Here is an 18,551-nt window from a genome sequence, read left to right on the forward strand (position 1 = left end):
GCAAGAAAGTTGCCGAAGGCCGCAATGTGATTATGTCATGTTGGTCCCCTACGCCCCCCACAGTTAAAGTTTGAGCCGGCCAGCAGAGGAGTAATATCTCATCTACTAGCCTAACCACTCTTTAAATTCCATAAGATGTCTTTGTCAATGTCTACGAGGAGTGATACAAGTCCCATTCTCATGATCTTCTATTGTTACAGTTCTAAACGTATTACCATTTGTTGTTGAACTCCTTCCCGTTCACATAGTTAACCAACTCGGTTACTGCAGCCAGGTGGTGCCTGTCTCCTCCGAATTGCATACCTTGCTGCATCACCTTACGATAATTCTTGCCTGGCGATATCTTTCCCAAGACATATGGCTGCCGAGTCTCCACGCGGGTGGGCACAGGAATAGAACGGCCCACGACTGCTTCCATGCCCTGCCATGCGAAGGTGATAGCTTCCTTTGCGGAAGCCGGGATACCGGCTTGGTCCAGCATGAGAATCTTCGTGTGAGGGTAATGTGCTTGTATATATCGCGTAATATTGGGATTATAAGAACCGCCTCCGCACATAAAGATTTCATCGATCGGGAGGTCCTTGGGAGCATAGCGACGGTAATGATCGACGATGGCCTGCGCGGTGATGCGAGTGACAGTAGCAACGACATCATCTGGACTAAGACCTTTGGATTCCGCCTTGCGAATGAGATCAAATGCTAGAGTATCTCGGAAAACCTCGCGGCCAGTGGTTTTCGGTGGGTCCAACCGAAAGTATGGATGAGTTTGTAGAAATTCATCTACCAGATCCTGATCCACTGTGCCGCGAGCGCCCATCTCGCCGTCCTTGTCATACTCCTGCTGGCCGTTGGTGTAGTGTCGGACAACGGCATCGATAAAGACATTCCCTGGGCCTGTATCGAAATCATAGCAGGCATCAGTGCCACCCAGGGAGTCAGGCGGGATAAAACAGACATTGGCAATTCCGCCAATGTTTTGGCAGGCGCGCAACTTTGTCGGATGGTGCAGGAGCAAGGCATCAAAGAAAGCAATGAGTGGTGCTCCCTGGCGACCCGCTGCTTGGTCGCTGACTCGGAAGTCGGTCACGGTAGTGATTCCCGTGCGGGAGGCAATAAATGAGCCCTCAGCCATGGTGAGAGCACTGCGTACCTCACCCTCCTCGGGCATAGACAGAAGCCAGATGGTTTGACCGTGGGAGCCAATAACGTCGATAGACGAAATATCAACATCGTACTGTCCGCAGAACTCCTTAACGGCCGCGGCAAATGTCTCACCGAGAATGACATTCACCTCAGATAGCTCGGAAGGAGATGTTTTGTTATGCAGGATAATATTCATGACCCGTTTCTTGATTGTTTGTTCTAGGGGGATTTCACCATACTATTGGCCAGCCACTTCTATGTTAGACTCAACGGGATTTGCGTGACCGGTGACATTAGCATACCTTGAGAAGCTCAAACCTCATGGGTGAATCCGGCGTTTCCTGTTGGAAATGACACAGAGCACAGTCGATTCCATCCTAAGGTGGCATAGATGAGCTTGCATGACTCCCTAAATTCTCGCTGGTCAAGTTCGTCTGCTTACCATCGAAGTGCCACTATTGAGCCCCAGGACGGTCAGGTCCAGGGAGCGGGACACGGAAGGGTTAGGATCCATACTGTTGAAATTTAGAGAGAGCTCAAGTCACTGACTATCAAATGCAAAGAAAGAGGAGGAGGATGTTGCGGCGAATAAATACATGTGTCGCTGCCGTAGTGCACACCTTGGCCGCATTGGTGCCTGAATGCCTTATGGTACGAGAGGCAACGCTTAGACGGTTAGACGGTTGTGTTGTTGACCGCCTAAACGCCTGAACGCCTAAATTCTTAAACGCTTAAACGCTTAAACTGCTAAACGGCGCCACTCACGAACCCTTGCTTGAACGTGAAAATACTCATGCGGGGCCCCTCAAGGTTCTCTCCACAATAGTTTTGGTCGCCCCAAGGCTTCGGTTCTCACTAGGTTCTTTCGGGCGGATCCGGCGTGTCGTTTCTCAGGTTGACGAACGTCAGGGATTGAGTCTCACGATCCGGTCATGACATAGGCCGCGTTATAAATAGTCCAACCACTACCGGTTGCGCTACTGTTTGTGCTAAGGAATTGAAAGCATAACTGATAAACTCCTAGTTTCATTCAGTGCGTTTCAGCGTGACCAAGAATATGGGGTATGCAACGTTTTGGAGGCGGTTATCCCCACGCCAACTCAATGTTATGATTCAGACTCTTTCTCTCGTTTGCATATTCTTCGAGGGATATGATCAAGGTGTCATGGGAGGCGTCAACAGCTCTCCCAGATACGTCACAGAAGTTGGAATTGGCGAACCAGATGGCACAGTAACCGACACCACCCATCAGGGAGGCATTGTCAGCATCTACTACCTTGGATGCATTTTCGGTTGTTTCGGAGGTGGCTGGCTGGCTGATCGGTTAGGCCGCATCAATGGCCTCCTGGTCGGTTCTTTGCTTGCGCTTGTGGGAGGTGCTTTGCAAGCTGCAGCTCAGAGTTCAGATTTCATGCTCGTCGCCAGGGTGGTGACAGGCGTTGGCACTGGTGGTATGCCCACCTTCCGTACTTAGACCTCCTGAGAGAAGCTGATCTGGCTAGCATTGACTGGCATAGCACCAGTACTGGTATCAGAGACGTCGACAGCTGATCACCGCGGAGCCTTCCTTGGATATGTTTTCATTGCAAACTGTAAGTGCCAGACGTTGAATGAAGCTCCTCCGGAATATAAACTGACGGGTTTATCCTGAAGATCTAGGAATCTCCGTCGCATACTGGCTGTCATTTGGTCTTGCTTTTATCAATAATGGTTATTCCGATATTCGCTGGCGCTTTTTGTTGGCGTTTCAGTGCATTCCAGCACTCATCCTGCTGTTGTTTATCAAGATGCTTCCGGATAGTCCACGGTTCCTTGCGTCTGTCGGTCGTTATGACGAAGCTCAGCAGGTTCTTAACAAGATCCGTTGCCATAGAGCCAGCCAATCAGAGATTGACCTCGAATACAAAGAAATCATTGCGACTGTGCAAGAAGGCAAACCAAGCTCGCCCCTTCAGTTCGCCAAAATATTGATCGGCAAAGGAGGAAGCCCTGGCTCCAATCTGGGTCGACGCGCCTGGCTGTGTATATGGCTCCAGATCATGGCGTCCTGGACTGGTATTACGGTAAGTGGCGTTGAAGTATGAAGTCGCATGGATAGTCTGGCTGATATATTTCAACCTTGACAGGCTGTTACTGCATATTCTCCTGTTCTGCTTCGGCAAGCGGGCTACAGCGAGCTGACCCAAAATGGCCTTGCTGGAGGATTAAATACAATTGGTATTCTCGGCACTATAATCAGTACGCAAATCGTAGATCGGATTGGAAGGCGAAAATGTTTGATGCTTGGCTCCATCATCTTGTTCGTCGTCGAGCTTGTGGTAAGTTCCACGCGGCCCTATAACGTCATTAACTCCGATTCTAAGATGTATCCTCTCCAGGCGGGATCTGTCTACGAGGCGTCCCTTCATCAGCCGGATAAAGCCAGCCAATTTGCACCTGCTGCTGTTGCGATGCTGTTCCTGTTCAACTTGGGATATGCCGCGACCTGGGGAACCGTCGCTTTCTTGATACCAACCGAGATCTTTCCCTCCGACCTCCGGGCTCAAGGTAACGGCTTTGGCATCACCGGCTGGGCCGTTGGTGTTGGGATGACCACACTGGTGAACCCAATTATGTTTGCAAGTATTGGAAGTCGCAGTTACTTCCTCCTCGCTGGACTAAATCTTCTGTGGGTTCCAACTATTTACCTTTTCTACCCAGAGACCCGCAACCGGACTCTAGAGTCTATTGACTACCTGTTCTCGACCTCGAGTCCATTTTATTGGGATATGGAGAGGGCCTTCAGGCTGTGCATGGATGGGAAAGTGGAGGAGCATGTCGATGAGCAGGCCATAAAGGGTGCAGGCCAGCATGAAACCCAGCAGGAGTTTCATGAGAACATCCAGAATAGAGTGTAAAGTAAGGGTATACAATGACATGTGAACGGTTGCCAGCTGACGTACGGCGGGCAATAGCGGCTATCAGGCAATAATAAGTTTTGGTATTCAACTATACATACTACTGATATTACTGCCTAGATATTGCTATTTGCGTCCCCATGTACTGTGCTTTATTATCTATATTCATTAATTATATTATACTCTACAGTCGATCATCAGCCGTATAAGGCTGAGATTAGGCCTTATTTTATCGGAATTGTTTTATAAGATTACTTCTCCTGTTAGTGTAAAATATTTTATATCATATATATATCTAGCAATTTAGCTCCTCTGTACATCTTGTTCAGTTTGTAGCTATTTATTAGCTTATTTCCCTTACTGCTTGCAGCTCTTCTACTGCCTCTCTCGTTCTTCTAATCATTCTTCTCTTACTGGCTGTGTCTATCTTCTTTTTATTCTGCTTCTACTCTTATATTCTCCGCCCCTGTCTGTCACCTAGTACTATCTTCCATCCTCTACCTTCTTTGATTGCTTCTTCATATGCCTAATCTACTGGGATCAGTGGATCACATATATAATATAAGCAGAATATGCAAAGTTTATATGACAGAATTTGTTAATAGAGAAAGTATAATATAGTTGATTTGAGGATATTATATCATCAAGATTAGCTTAGTATAATCTACTGAAACTGTGATAGAATAGCCGGGCTATTTAGTTTAGGACCGTCGGGATAATGTATTAAGGTGGTTATATAAGTCATGAGATCATTGATAGCTCCGACGGCCTGTTATAATAGGTATAAGATAACTATTACTCACTGTTGGACTACTGTCTAATAAGCATCAGTCAGTCTATTCTGTGGATATAAGCTATCTATATCATTGAATTTATAGTATCTCGTGGTTGATTCCTTATCTAGTAACAGGTTTTCTGGCCTGACAAGTAGATCCTGTCACAGAAACTCTAATAGTAATAAAGATAATGAATTTGAATTTCAAAATCTCAAGGTATATACATTGTATCTTCTTATGAATAGTTGTTGCTTTTAAATTAATAAATAGATTTTATTGAAATACTAGTAAATTATAAAATTCTGGATAATCTAACTGTTAACTGTACAGTTAACTGTAATTCACTTATTTTACTTGTTTAGAAAGACAGCGTGGAACGGTAAAAAAAAGTTCTGCCTGATTTCTTCCTGATCAGGTCAATCTCTAAATCTAGATAGATTCAGTTTTACTGTAGTGGTTATAATTATCATCACTTTGTGTAATAGATCATATGACTCCCATGTGATAGTCATGTAATGAGGCATGGCAGGCTGAGGTCTTACACTGTCTGGCCTATATTCAAGGATGATTCAAGAATTTACTTTTTTATTAAGAACCCCTGTTCGGCTTCCTAAGAAGTATTGGGGTTCTTCTATAATTAAGGACTATTTTCCTGGTTTGGTCCAAAATAGCTGAGGTGAGCCCAAGAGGCAGCCAAAAGGAGCACCTAAGAGGTATTTGCGCAATATTGAAGATTACTAGGATCAAATATAACATAATTCCCAGGTGATTCGCCCACCCCATACACCATTTGAATCGTAGTTCTTCAAACTTGGATATCTCAGCCACTTTAGGTCTATGAATAGTAAAACTTGATAGGCTTATTTATAGCATAAACATACTACCTATTACCAAGCTATAGACTCTTATCTAAAGTAATATATATACTATATCTCATTTATATCTCACATTTTTAGTATTATGACGCGCATCTAGAATTTAAAAAGAGGTTCAATAGGTTTTATAATAGATACAGAATCCAGTACTTTAGTCTCATTAATTTGTAACTGCCTAGGGCTAAGATATCCAAGTTTATGCTTTGCCATTTTATATGTTATTAAACGGCGTGGGCGGATCACCCGGGAATTACGTTAAAGCAGCAACTGGTCAAATGAGATCTGAAATCCAATCTTGAGTATTCAGCTGGACTAATCACTTCAAGTCAACACGAGCCTAAAGCTGACACCAACATCCATAACCAAGAAGGATCCTATATTACTATACGAATATTTAGGGCCAAGCGAGGCTGACCCTCCGACGGAAATCATCTTGCCCATAAGAATGACAAGCCCAAATCCTCGGACGCAAACCAAATATTCGCAATTCAGGCCCGGTCAACCAATAATAAAATGAATAACAAATAGAACACCTAGAAGTATCCGCATCAATGGACAGATAGGTCTCTGGCCGGAGCTGGGGGCTGAGTGAGTAGGGGATTGCGAGGCCGTGCTCTGGCTCCCCGGCGTCGATGCCGTCTGGCTCGCAGTCACTGGCGCTCCACTAGATGTCTGACAAGCTGTTCCAGTTGCATTCCCGCCGTAGCCCTCTGGGACTGCTGCTGGTCCGACGCAATTACACACATAACCATGCGATGATGACCCTGGATAATCATGCTTTCGATTGTCACAGTAATAGAGCCAAGAGCCGTCGGAAGTACAGTTCACACCTGACACATCGCACCTGTGAGCTGTACAGAAACCCTCAAGTACGACGGTAGTCCGTGGGTACAGCTCCAGGTGGTTACACGTTGGAAAGGGGGTAGTCAAATTGTAGCATTTGTCTGCGCAGTTCACAGTCTCCGGCACTGAGACCGCCTTGCCTCCGCATATGCAGAAATACTTGTTGTACGTCATGTCAACGCTGTCTGGAATTTGTAGTGTAGAGTCGCATGTCGCTTCAAGCTTGTCTCCCGACGAACTAGTGATGACACAGTTTATCATGTCAGAATTGCACATTGCTGAGTCTTGGTCGTGTTCTATCACATGATCATCCCAATCAGCCCAGTAGAGGTCACATTTGGTTTCCACGGACATGGTAAAGCCTGTTGTGCTAGAATTGTAAAACCAGATGTTTAGATTAAGAAAAAGGAATTTATCAGCAGAATGATAGTAGATGCGATACTTCGAGGACATTAGAACTTAATATATTTGGTGGGGTTCGCAGAGCCGAAATTCTGGTTCGTGTTGAATCTAGACTGTGTTCCCCTCTCCTATTCCACGGATAAAGAGGTGCTTTTCACCAAACTTTATGAAAGTTTATTCTCTACCGGTATACACGGGTTTTGTTTTCCGAGTACGCGAGTCAACCATCCTAACTAATGGGAGACGATGATAAGAGATGTTTGTCACCAATTCATAGCTCGACCCAGGCGGATAGTACCCTTTAAAGACGGATATTGGTTTTCTACTAGATATGTTGCGGAAACTATACTAGCGCTACAGTCTTGTCGTCATCGATTTCTGATCCTCTCGGAATCCGATGGCTAAAGGCACTTGTTATTTAATCCAATTTCTTTCTAAATATGAACAGTTTTGCATTGCAGAAGTACTCCACATAACTGCAACAGTAATAAACCACTCGAACACTCAAAACCTTTAGTACATCCTCGTCAGGAACTGTCGTTACACGTGGCCTTAGAGAACACCCGTACCCTATCAAAATACACACTATTTTCTTTTTGTTTAAGTTATTCTCTTTCCTCCTATTATTCTTCGTGTTTGACGGGCAGAGATCTAGAGAAGGTCCCTCTATATCCAGTCTTCTACGAAAGGACTCTGGTATATGAGAACCACCTACTAAAGTAAGACTTGTTGCTAACACCCTAATGAACCACAGAGGTGTGTCCTGTAAGGCCTCACTTAAGGAATTACGCTGACAGTACAACGCCAAATAGGCCAATAGTCGCGGATAGTACGGCAAAGGGAGATGCCCACACGAAAAGGCGCCTAAGCCCGAGTGAACGCATTGTAAGCCCGTGAAAAGCAGAGTGGAGAATCCGTCTCATGCTATAATGGTCGAGGACACACCCCAAATGCACCATCCACCGAGTAATCCTAATGTGATCCGTGAAGACCTCCGTGTGCGCGGCCAAGTTCTGGCTGCTGCCTTGCCACCCATTCTCAATGATCCGACTGCTCAGAATATGGCCGACACACAGTATGCCCAGCGCCTGGGCACGAACATTGCCATGATGAATATACTCGGTAATGATGATGGTAATCATCAGAGGGTCCAATTCGGGATTTTACCGGTAAATAATATTCCAACTGGAATGCCCCAGGTAATGACAAGACGGGGTGTGCCACGAGCCATGTTCGAACAAGATATGAACCACATCCGTGATATGACCCAGCAGTACAGCAAAGACCAGGACACCGAGTATTGTGTAATGTGTTTGACATGTGCTATTTCAATTTTCTTCTGGGCATGCTGTGGAGGAAGTGCTTTCGATCGTTATCAAAGCAACTTGCGTGTGTATCTGAGTGGAATGAATACCCGCTACGCCCCGTTCAATATCACATGGGAAACACAGTTTATCCCATTTGGAGGAACATATATCTCTTATGAAACATGATTTCAACCAAGAGCGAGAGCTGCCGCGAGCGAACGAGAGAGAGAGAGAGAGAGAGGGCGCGTGTGTATGTGCGTTGGGGGCATAGGCTTGTGTGGAGAGTCTCATTAAAAAACATAGAAAGCTTGTCAAGCCAGAGCCAAGGGCGTGATAATTTGACTTAAAGGTGATTACTCACTAACGGCCAGGGGAAGGGGCCGGGAGGTTGTCTCTAACAAAGGCAGATATATATGAATTTAGTCCACAATACAAAGGTGTGTATCAAAAGTCATTAGCATACGCTAGTAAGCTGGGCAGTTTTTAAGTATAAAATCTCTTACATAGTAATTTATATAATAACTTAATTACTTCTTTTTTGAAAAAATATATATCTACACTAAAATACTCAGTATGATCAGCAAGACTGCCTGCTTTAACTATCTAAAAGAATTATTTTAAAGGTATACAGATAACTAGAATAAAGATTCTTTACTAAGATTCTTATCTTTAAATAAACATTATTTTAATAAATAAAATATTAAAAGTAATAAATATTAACAGGAAACTGTGAACTTATTATCACTATTAGCAAATGTCTATATACTTTTAAGTTGTAATCACCGGCCGGAAAACACCCCGTCTGCGGCGGAGTGGTTTATACTAGTAATATATTAATGCCTATCAGAGAGAACTTACTGTTTCAAAAACCTTCCAGACAAAGATAGCATCTCAGTATTCAATATACAGTCGAGTCTCCGGACAAGTCCCAGTCCGAGCACTTTTATAGTTTCCGGAAAACGCAGACACCAGGCATTCCAGAAATATGCCAGATGAGCAGAAGCAGCACTTATCGTCTGCGTACCAACATCTCTAAGCCCTGAAGGCAAGTTAAATCAGCGAATGCACCGCCTCGCTAAGCTTATAGATTATTAGTTATAGATGAAATTTTACCTGCTACGGGACTGTGCGTAAGCTTTTAGAAAACTGTCTAGTACTGCTTTACATGGCCTTGCGAATGTTATGGTGAAACAATCTACAGTTTGCAGCGCCCTTTATTAGGGTTACATAGTTCAGATCATAGATAAAAGCAGAGATGGGTTACTGGAGGGGCTGTTTACTGCGATTTGAGTGAACCGCAGCACACTTGGGACATCGGAAATATACCGGGGGGAATTTCGGAGGGCGCCCGCTTTGAGAGCCTAGAAAATATTATAACATAGATATTACAGGAATCATGGGTATAATACGAATTAATTAACTTTGGGAATCTACAAAAAGAAAATAATCTATAGTAGAAAAATCCAGTTACTTTAAACTCCTTGGTACTTGTCCATATATTCAATAAATTTCTATCCTTTTTGCCATATTTTATTTTGAATCTTCTTTAAATATCCTTTCTTTTCAAATGGTTCCTTGATCTTATATTATCAATTCATTAGAATATATATTTATTATAAAGCTTTTTGTATCTAATAGTTAATATTCGTATTTCTCATTTGCTCTAACTCTATCTGGCCGTTGGTTACTCTATTATTAAAAATATAGATAAGCAGTTTCTAGACATCCATGTTGTAATTGATTTGATTCTTATTGCATTTAAGGATGTCCCTGACAAAGGCTTTCATGATTTGTTTATTATATAATTTTGTTTCAATCATATCTAATCAGGTTATATATATTTATATGATAGAATAATCCAGTCTACATTTCTTAGGCTTACCGAAGAGGTGTAGTTCCACGCGGGATAAAATTATGAAATTATTAATAACAGTTCTATACCGATCTGAGTACTATAAGATAGTAATTTATTATATTATACTACTAATTCCCTATGAATCAGTCTATTTCATATATATAGGTTATCTTTATTATTACTAGACAAATCTATAGTACTTAATAGCCGATTCCTTATCTAGTTAACAGGCTTTCTACCCTGACAAGTAGATCGTCTCACAATTTAAACTAAGGGGGCATATACAAACGTCAGTGATCACCTTAACAGGGAGCTAGGAAAGGCAGCGAGGACACAATTGGTAATGTACAAGTTATTAAGAGCACTAATTTGCATTAGAGAGAATATGGGAACCAATGTTCAGCACTTCGATAATGTGGACAATGGCGAAGAAGCTGCAGCTAAAGATAAGAACTTCTGGAATAAGAATCTTCATAACTAATCGTTATGGCCTGAGCAGCTTGGTTTCATTACTGAATCTGGCAGGATCCATGTTCACCTTATTATCAAAGTGGACCTAAAGCATGCAAAGAGGCAATTATAGCAGACCAAAAAGGTGGGCGGCGCCATGGCTTTCCTCGTATGTCAGCAGACTAATACTTTTCTGAAATAATAATATATTTTAGGTCTGAGAAGCACCATGATAATTATAATACTAGCGGTAACAGTGGCTCCTAAGGTCGTAATAAGAAGCGACATTGTTCAATTATCGAGGTGAGTTGCCTGAGTTTCAACATAAGAATTACAAAGCCGGACCATATCTCAGGTAGATAGTATAACCTCGACCGATCCATCAATAGACTGCAATAAGCTGAATATCACCAAAGTTCAAGGCCAATTCGCAAGCCCGTACAAGATCAGATCAGTCATCATCTTGCCCCCAGTACTAACACTATCCGAGTGCGTCTCAATAAAAACCCCGGTTAGGCCATCATCCTCAAGCTCCTTCCCACTCATGACCTGGACACATTTCTGCTGTTGATCAACTGTTCCGAACATCGGACTCCCACTCCACCCTGGCGTGCTAAAAGTGTGAGCCTCCAGCTCCCGGCCGTTAGCTCCCTCAGGATCAACCTGATGAAGTCCAATTCCCCGCTCAACCATCATGACTTGACCCTTCGAAAAAATAGATGAAGAATGTGAATATGCCCAAAGATTAATGCAGTAACACTTTGGGCTGAGAGGAGATCTCAGTACAAAGGGGAAGCGTGAATGTCCTGTCGCTTTACATAATCCATGGTGAAAGGTTCATCTTAATAGCATTAATTGCACTTAATTATGGGTATACATTGCTTTGAGGTCTTTCGTAATCTAGAAGGTAGCAAGGACTTGAAACCAAGTACCACTCACGAAACCTTGACTTTATAATAGCCAGGGTTACGTTAATATAGACTCTTGAGCCCTGTAACATCCATCTTGGCTTCTCTGTGGATCATTTATGGTTGACATAACTCTAATTGTATAATTTGTCGATCTCGTGCCATAATATACATACGAGGCACTCAGTGGAGATCAAGAACAACATAACAAACTTTTACGGACCCATCGGTTTTGTACCCGAAGGTCTAGAAATCAGCGTTATATGGACCCATTGTAGAGGCCGCTGTCTCTACCTGTAGTAATTCTGTCTTCTAGGAGGTCTAGTCCAGATCCTGTAATTCTATGCTTTCCAGCTGTTGGTTACAAGGATACTGTTCCTTGCTGCTGTTGTCAACATATTGACACTAATAACAGAAATGATCACGCGGTGTTTTATCGTGCGGACCAGGGTTGAGAGTACCCTGTCACCAATCACGATTGCCATTCAGTGCACGAAAGAAAAGTATCTTGCAAACCAGGAGGCGATTTGAGTAATCTCTGTATCCACATATGCCGAATTACCTACCTGGAAACTCTTGCCAGGCTATGACTCTTTTCTGTCCAACTGTTTCATAGCCAACAAAAGGAGCGTACGCAGATATCTTATTCTTAAAAATTTTATGATAAACATATAGGAATCCAGAAGTAAATTTGGCTCAGATTTCGTATCGTGATTTATAGCTAATGAAATACCATTTTCAAGAACTCTGCTTGATAGAATCCGATGGCCAATTATGGCAATATATATTTAATATAAGAAAATAGGAAAAGAAAATAGACTATTAGGCCTGAGCCTAGAACCCAACTGCTGCTGACAACTGTATATCTAGCCATATACTTATAATATAGATGATCTATATAAGCTTGTCATGGGAACCGTGACGTTGTAGATCCGACCCTATAGTATTATTATTATTAAGGCTGGGTAAATTTGAGGTTGGGGATAGCAATATCTGGATTGAAACTTGATTTGTAGCATATAAGACCCGCCGCGTCACTCGCCTAATCTGATTAAGATTTAATATTATAAGATACAGTAATAGCTTGACCACATTTTGATTTGTAGCATATGCGACCCGCCGCGTGACTCCACTGATTATACGAAGGTTTAAAGTTCACGGTACAGCCGGGCTGTATCAGAACCTAGATCGGTCTCCGACCGTTGTTTTGTCTTTAATACTGATTGAGATGAGTCCAGCACTGATGCCGCCCAGATGCAGTTTCATGGATCGTCACATGCTCATGTGGCTATGTCGATTTTGAAAATTATCAATATACAGCCGGGAATGACTCTTCGGAGACCTGTTCAGGTGCAAAGACCTAGTGGTGAAATATGATCTGTTAATGATCCAGGAGAGCCCGTGACCTTAACGGGAAGATCATTAACTGAAACCAGTAGCAGAAGAGATATTCCGGACCATGGAAGAGAAGGCTGAAGGAACATCCCACTTGGTAGGAATCGCTAATGCGGAACTAGCTCAACCAGGAGCACGATTACGTGATGCTGTACAGACACTTCAAACATGCCGTGTGACTTATATTCCTCATACAATCAACATTTTAATACAACGCCTAGGTAAAGTTGCGACGAGGAGGATGATGAAAGATCTATACTGCAAATGTTGGAGTTCGTAGTATCTGCACGAAGACCGCTTAGTGCACCACCACTCGCGGTGGTCTGTCTATTTAGAGTGGGTCGTTGGTTTAGTGAGTAGTCACCAACTCCGCTGCTTGAAGATGCACTGGCTAAATCTAGTTCTCTCTTTCGTCACTCGAAGCATAGTGGTTCCAATAGCAGAGTCATCAGCCCCACATCTTTGGCGCTTACGAGACACTGACCGACCCCGGGTATGGCTTATCAGCAGGCTCGCTGCTGTTATGTTGGATACATGCCAAATTGATCTAAAGGAGTGTAACCCTGTTTGAAGGATTTACTACATTAGTTAAGAGTTTATAAATTTACTCTTTTTCCTATCTTCCTGTCTCTACTGTGCCTCTTGGGGTGTATTTTCCGCCTCTCACCATTCTCCCATTACTGCAGAGGACTGGCTCACACTTCGCTTCGCGGAGTAGGCCTTCTTTGCCAAGGCACTGTCTCATATGAATATGGCACAGATAAAGGTCTTGCCGAGTATGATAGCCAGAGGTACCATAAAGTCGGTACTAGGATTGTGGCCGGACCCACAACGGCCCAATATACCCAGAGTTGCTCTGATACCCCCCATTCCCTGTCGCCGAATTTGAAGAACGTTGTACTAAAGAATGCCTGCCAAAATTATAAGCACCTCAGAAGATTTATATATAAGACCAGACATACAGAGACGAATGTCGCTGGCAGAAATATCATAGTAAGAAGTGCGATTGACTTCATTACTCTATTATCCTGCCGAGTGATCAAGTGGTATGCCTACAGCCATCAGCTTCAACTATCAAAAGCAAAGAAATGATGGGGCTGTGTTAAATTACCAGTGTAATCTCTGCTTTAAGCCTCTCATGGTTGGAGATTGAGCGTAGGTGAAGGCTCTTTAGAAGTTGGACTTGAAAGGATAGATACTCTCGTGCCTGGTTTTGGTAACTCTCCTTCGCTGTTGAATCAGAGCAGGAGTGGGCAAATTCGTGCTGCTGCGTAATCCTCTTCACAGTTTCAGTTGCTACTGAAAGAACTTCCATGATATGGATTGTGTGTCTGGATAAATCATGCAATTTCTCGAAATTGAATCCAGACACTGTTCTGCTCTATATGGGATTGATCAGTTGTTTCAAATCAATATAGCGCAATAGAATTACATACCTCCTCAAATTTGCGGATTGGTTCTCGAGAACGCCACACTGATTGATCATATAATCTTATTATTTGCGAAATCAAACATATGTGCAAGGTTAATGGATGAGTAAGGTCAGGAGGATCCTCTCGCAGCATAGCTTCAAGCATGGCCTCTAGCCTTTCCGGAGTGCCAACACATAGCACGACATGTTGACCTGAAGATCTCCACATGCTAAAGAACCTCATCTCATACCATAAATAGTCCTTTCCATAACGTCTTTGCTTCATCTCCCTCTCCGTAAGGACCATCTTCACATAGAACTGAAACCATGTGCCTAAATGCAGTTTAGATATGGTCTCATAAGCTGATTTGGAAAAACTTACTATAGCTTTCAAGTCTTCCCGTTTCAGACTGATTTGGGCTGCAACCAAAATAGCCATTCATATCTTTGCATGTATCAGTACTAAGGAAACATGGAATACCTAAGGATTTCAAGATATCCTCGCGTTCAGTTCTCCATCTCGACCAATTCGTTGTCTCAAGAAACCTATTTATTATGATTCTTGTGAACCAACTGCATACTCGAGGACTAGCAATGGGCTGCCTTACACGTAGCATTTGCCATGCAGCAAGGGATTCTTCGTCCCTCAGCCTTAAATTCATCAACTATGGAAGAGGGGCCCACATTCAGACTAAGAGAATTTGTTTGGCTTAATCTCCAAACTCCTGAACCTAACTAATTATCAGTAAGAATAGCAGTCTTTAGGTGGCTATCAAGACCTACCAAAGTGAAGAACATTGAACGAATTTTTATCCATAATAAATATAGTAGACTTTTATACACGATGAAGTTAGAAAGGGAATCGGTAATAGGAAATAATCAAATGTATGTATCACTAAATGTAGAAGAGCCTTTTAGAAATGATATATATCTCAGAAGCGAGATTGCCAGAATACCTTGCAAAGTAATCATATAGTATGCGATATATTGCTTTAAGTAGTGCTCTAGTAGACCAAAAACTTGGCTTTCTTATATATCTGTCCCAATCGGCCATGAGCCATCGTGCGAAATCCGGATTGTCCGCCAATTGATACGGCTCAGAAGGATGACTCTGGTACAATATGATGTCTACGTCAAGCGAAGAATAAGAATCTCTGGGTGGTACTCAATAGACGAGTAACATGTGATACTGAACTCAAGATACGAAAATAACTCTTAACTGAGTAAGTAGAACTTTTTAACTAGCTATACAACCCACAAGGGTTGACCTAAAATTTGGCTATACCACTCTCAACATGCTTTCAATCCTACCATGGGTAATATCCGTTTTTTAAGCTTTTTCTAGTCTGCTGGGTATGTTGCGGGGTTGATGTGAAACATATTTTTGTATGAACCTTATCTCTATTTGACCGTGTCTGGGTCCTAGTCTAGTTTCATTGATCGACGCCTAGATATTGCCACTCAGCTTTGTGAACATGAAAGTTGAGTTTAGTCCACAGACTATTGACTTACATCATCCGGCTCCCGTGTGATAGTGATGTTTAGTATTATTATTCGAGCTATAGACTCTCATCACACCACCCTTGTCGTCCTACCAGGGTGGACTCAGTGCATGACGCGAAGGTTTGCAGGAATGACAATAACGTTTGCAAAATGGAAAGGCCTAGATTAATATGTAAAGATTACTGTTACATATCAGGCTCGTGTCTCACATGAGCCATGAAATGTTTACATCATCTATCCGTCAATCAAACCTTCAATTCAATCATGGATCGTCACACTACGAAGTTCTGCTGAAGAAACTTATTAAAGAGTCACTGATCTGTCAGGCATCTTTCATCAGTGAGGTGAACCATATCATTGAATGAAAGATGAAGGTTTTCTGGAAGGGCCCTGCATGAACCAAAGACCAGACAGTAAGATTCTCTGACCCTATTGAGCTGTGTTTATTACAGAGCAATTCAGCATTCAAAACTTCAGTCCGAAGAATGTCTTCTGGGGAGCATCAATATTAATTTATATTATAGTCTCCTGTGGTAAGGTTTAGTCTTTTGACTTTGGAGTCCAGAGGCCAATACTTAAGAGCCTTACGAAAACAGTCAAAAAGTCCCTAGGTAGACTTTTCATGAATACGCATCACCATGAACCCCACTATGAAGAAGTTGGAAAGCCCTGATCTGTACCATGTTGGCTGGATTGCTGCTCTTTACCTCGAGAGGACAGCAGCACTCCTCATGCTTGACGAGGAGCATGGAACACCAGCCAACTTCGAGCAACGCACAGATGACAAGAATTCTTATTCCTGGGGTCGCATTGGGGAGCACAATGTGGTTATTGCTTCTCTTCAACCTGGGTTATATGGGATCGTGCCAGCTGCTGTCACAGCGCAAAGCATGCTATTGTCTTTTCCCAAAATCAAGATTGGTCTTCTTGTTGCAATTGGAGCTGGTATTGCTAGGCCAGAAAAAGACCGTGATATCCGACTTGGCGACGTGGTTGTGAGCCAACCAAGTGGAACTAACGGTGGTGTGATCCAGTACAACCTGGTAAAAGCAAAAGAAAACCATTTGGAACGCAAAGGTTTTCTTAACAAGCCACCAGCCGCTCTCCTAAACACGTTAGGCAAATTACAGGCTGAGCATGAGCTTCCTGGACGTTCACTTGTTGCTTCCTTTCTCGGGGAAATAGGGAGTCAATATCCCGAGATGGACCAGTATCTTTATCAAGGGACAGAAAACGACAAGCTGTTCAATTCCACTGATAGGCATCTTGGGGGCACTGATTGCAGTAGATGCGACAAGGCTTATCAAGCAATCCGACGAAGTCCACGACGGTCTACCGCACCAAAAATTCACTACGGGACCATTGCATCTGGTGACATACTTATGAAAGACGGGGTTTTTAGGGACTGGATAGTCGAGCAGCTGCAGCTAGAAGACTGCTTGTGCTTTGAGATGGAAGCTGCTGGCTTAATGAACGACTTTCCGTGTCTGGTGATAAGAGGCATTTGTGACTACGGAGACTCCCACAAAAATGATCGATGGCAACGGTATGCCGCCGCTGCTGCTGCTGCGTATGCTAAGGAGTTTCTTCGATATATTCCGGGCAGGGAAATGGAGAAAGCCGAGAAAGCTACTGATGTCATGAACAGAGGTCAGTTTAATTTTTCCTGCAAACAAACCTTCTAAAATAAAACTTGATATTATAGGGCCACAGCAGACAGAAAGCCACGGGAGTGTCGGCCCCCCTCAGAGAGCATACGGCACTCTTAATCCACAGCTAGAGGCAGCCAGCATTCAGGCGGTCTCACAGAGTATATTAGCTCTATGCCATCCTTATACTGAGCATTCAAAGTCTAACAATGTTGAGCTAGTGTCTACAGCCATTACACAACTTTGCCGGGAGATGGGCAACCTAGTACACCAACTAGAGAGAAACCAAAATGGTATGACCAGCTTTCATGTTATGAGATCCTGTTCTGTCATTGACTTATACATACACATATAGATATTTCATGTTGTGCAGCTTGCTGCCCAAGGTATGATGATGATAACAAGGATCATATTATAAAACAGGGAAGGGTATCTTCGTCACAAGAGGTCTCTGGGTGCCCGAATAGCAATATGGAGAAGCTAACCTGTTTCAAGAAAACTCCCAAAGGGTTCAAATAAATATAATCATTTCCCATGTATTTATTTCCTTGCTTTCTAGACTGATCAGAGGTGCTTTCCTTACAATTGAGCAGTCATATTCTACAATTGGAACCTATTCACACTGTGATGGCGAGCGGCGTTCGGTAGCACGTGTGACGTGGCCAATAAACGTGATGTAGTTTTGTATTAGATCAAATCACGGTATCAATAATCATCCTAACCATGACAAACCTATATAATATTAATGTATTATAATAGGATCTACTTGTCAGGATAGAAGACCTGTTGACTAGATAAGGAATCAGCCACGTGTTAAACCCTAGGATCACTTCTCTGTCCCTGTTAGCTTAGTCCTGTTGCTATACGTATCGTCGAACTATGTCAAGAAGGTATTGACTGATGACTATCTGAAAGATAACTTGGTCATAGATAAAAACAGAAAAATAATACTAAATAATATTATATAATTTATTTCTAAGTAAATACAGACGAGTATTATGAGAGCCAATTAAATATGTCTTATTTAGTGTATCTAGACTGGAATATCGAACATGAGAAGGAAAAGAAGGAAGTATAAGAAAATATATATAAATAATAAAAATAAATAAATAAAATAAAATAAATAGAATTATATTA

General features: G+C 42.7%; 3 protein-coding genes across 3 annotated transcripts; 2 read left to right on the forward strand and 1 right to left on the reverse strand.

Moving 5' to 3' along the window:
• Positions 1–126: 126 nt before the first annotated feature.
• Positions 127–1,882, reverse strand: BDQ94DRAFT_184133 (UPF0075 domain protein). The gene is made up of 3 exons (XM_026774573.1): positions 1,586–1,882; positions 1,446–1,520; positions 127–1,381 (listed from the first exon to the last, which is right to left on the reverse strand). The coding sequence occupies exons 1-3, from the start codon at positions 1,655–1,657 to the stop codon at positions 212–214; spliced, it is 1,317 nt and encodes a 438-aa protein (XP_026621041.1). The 5' UTR covers positions 1,658–1,882; the 3' UTR covers positions 127–211.
• A 318-nt stretch (positions 1,883–2,200) lies between these two features.
• BDQ94DRAFT_184136 (putative MFS sugar transporter) lies at positions 2,201–4,073 on the forward strand (the record flags this gene model as incomplete). The annotated part of the gene is made up of 5 exons (XM_026774574.1): positions 2,201–2,594; positions 2,646–2,735; positions 2,797–3,206; positions 3,270–3,461; positions 3,522–4,073. The coding sequence occupies 5 exons, from the start codon at positions 2,201–2,203 to the stop codon at positions 4,038–4,040; spliced, it is 1,605 nt and encodes a 534-aa protein (XP_026621042.1). The 3' UTR covers positions 4,041–4,073.
• A 12,342-nt stretch (positions 4,074–16,415) lies between these two features.
• On the forward strand, positions 16,416–17,450 carry BDQ94DRAFT_163192 (purine and uridine phosphorylase; the record flags this gene model as incomplete). The annotated part of the gene is made up of 1 exon (XM_026769692.1): positions 16,416–17,450. One exon carries the CDS (start codon positions 16,416–16,418, stop codon positions 17,448–17,450), a length of 1,035 nt encoding a protein of 344 aa, XP_026621043.1.
• Between the last annotated feature and the right edge of the window lie 1,101 nt (positions 17,451–18,551).

Source organism: Aspergillus welwitschiae (assembly GCF_003344945.1).
Source record: "Aspergillus welwitschiae strain CBS 139.54b unplaced genomic scaffold BDQ94scaffold_50, whole genome shotgun sequence".
Classification (NCBI taxonomy): Eukaryota; Fungi; Ascomycota; class Eurotiomycetes; order Eurotiales; family Aspergillaceae; genus Aspergillus; species Aspergillus welwitschiae.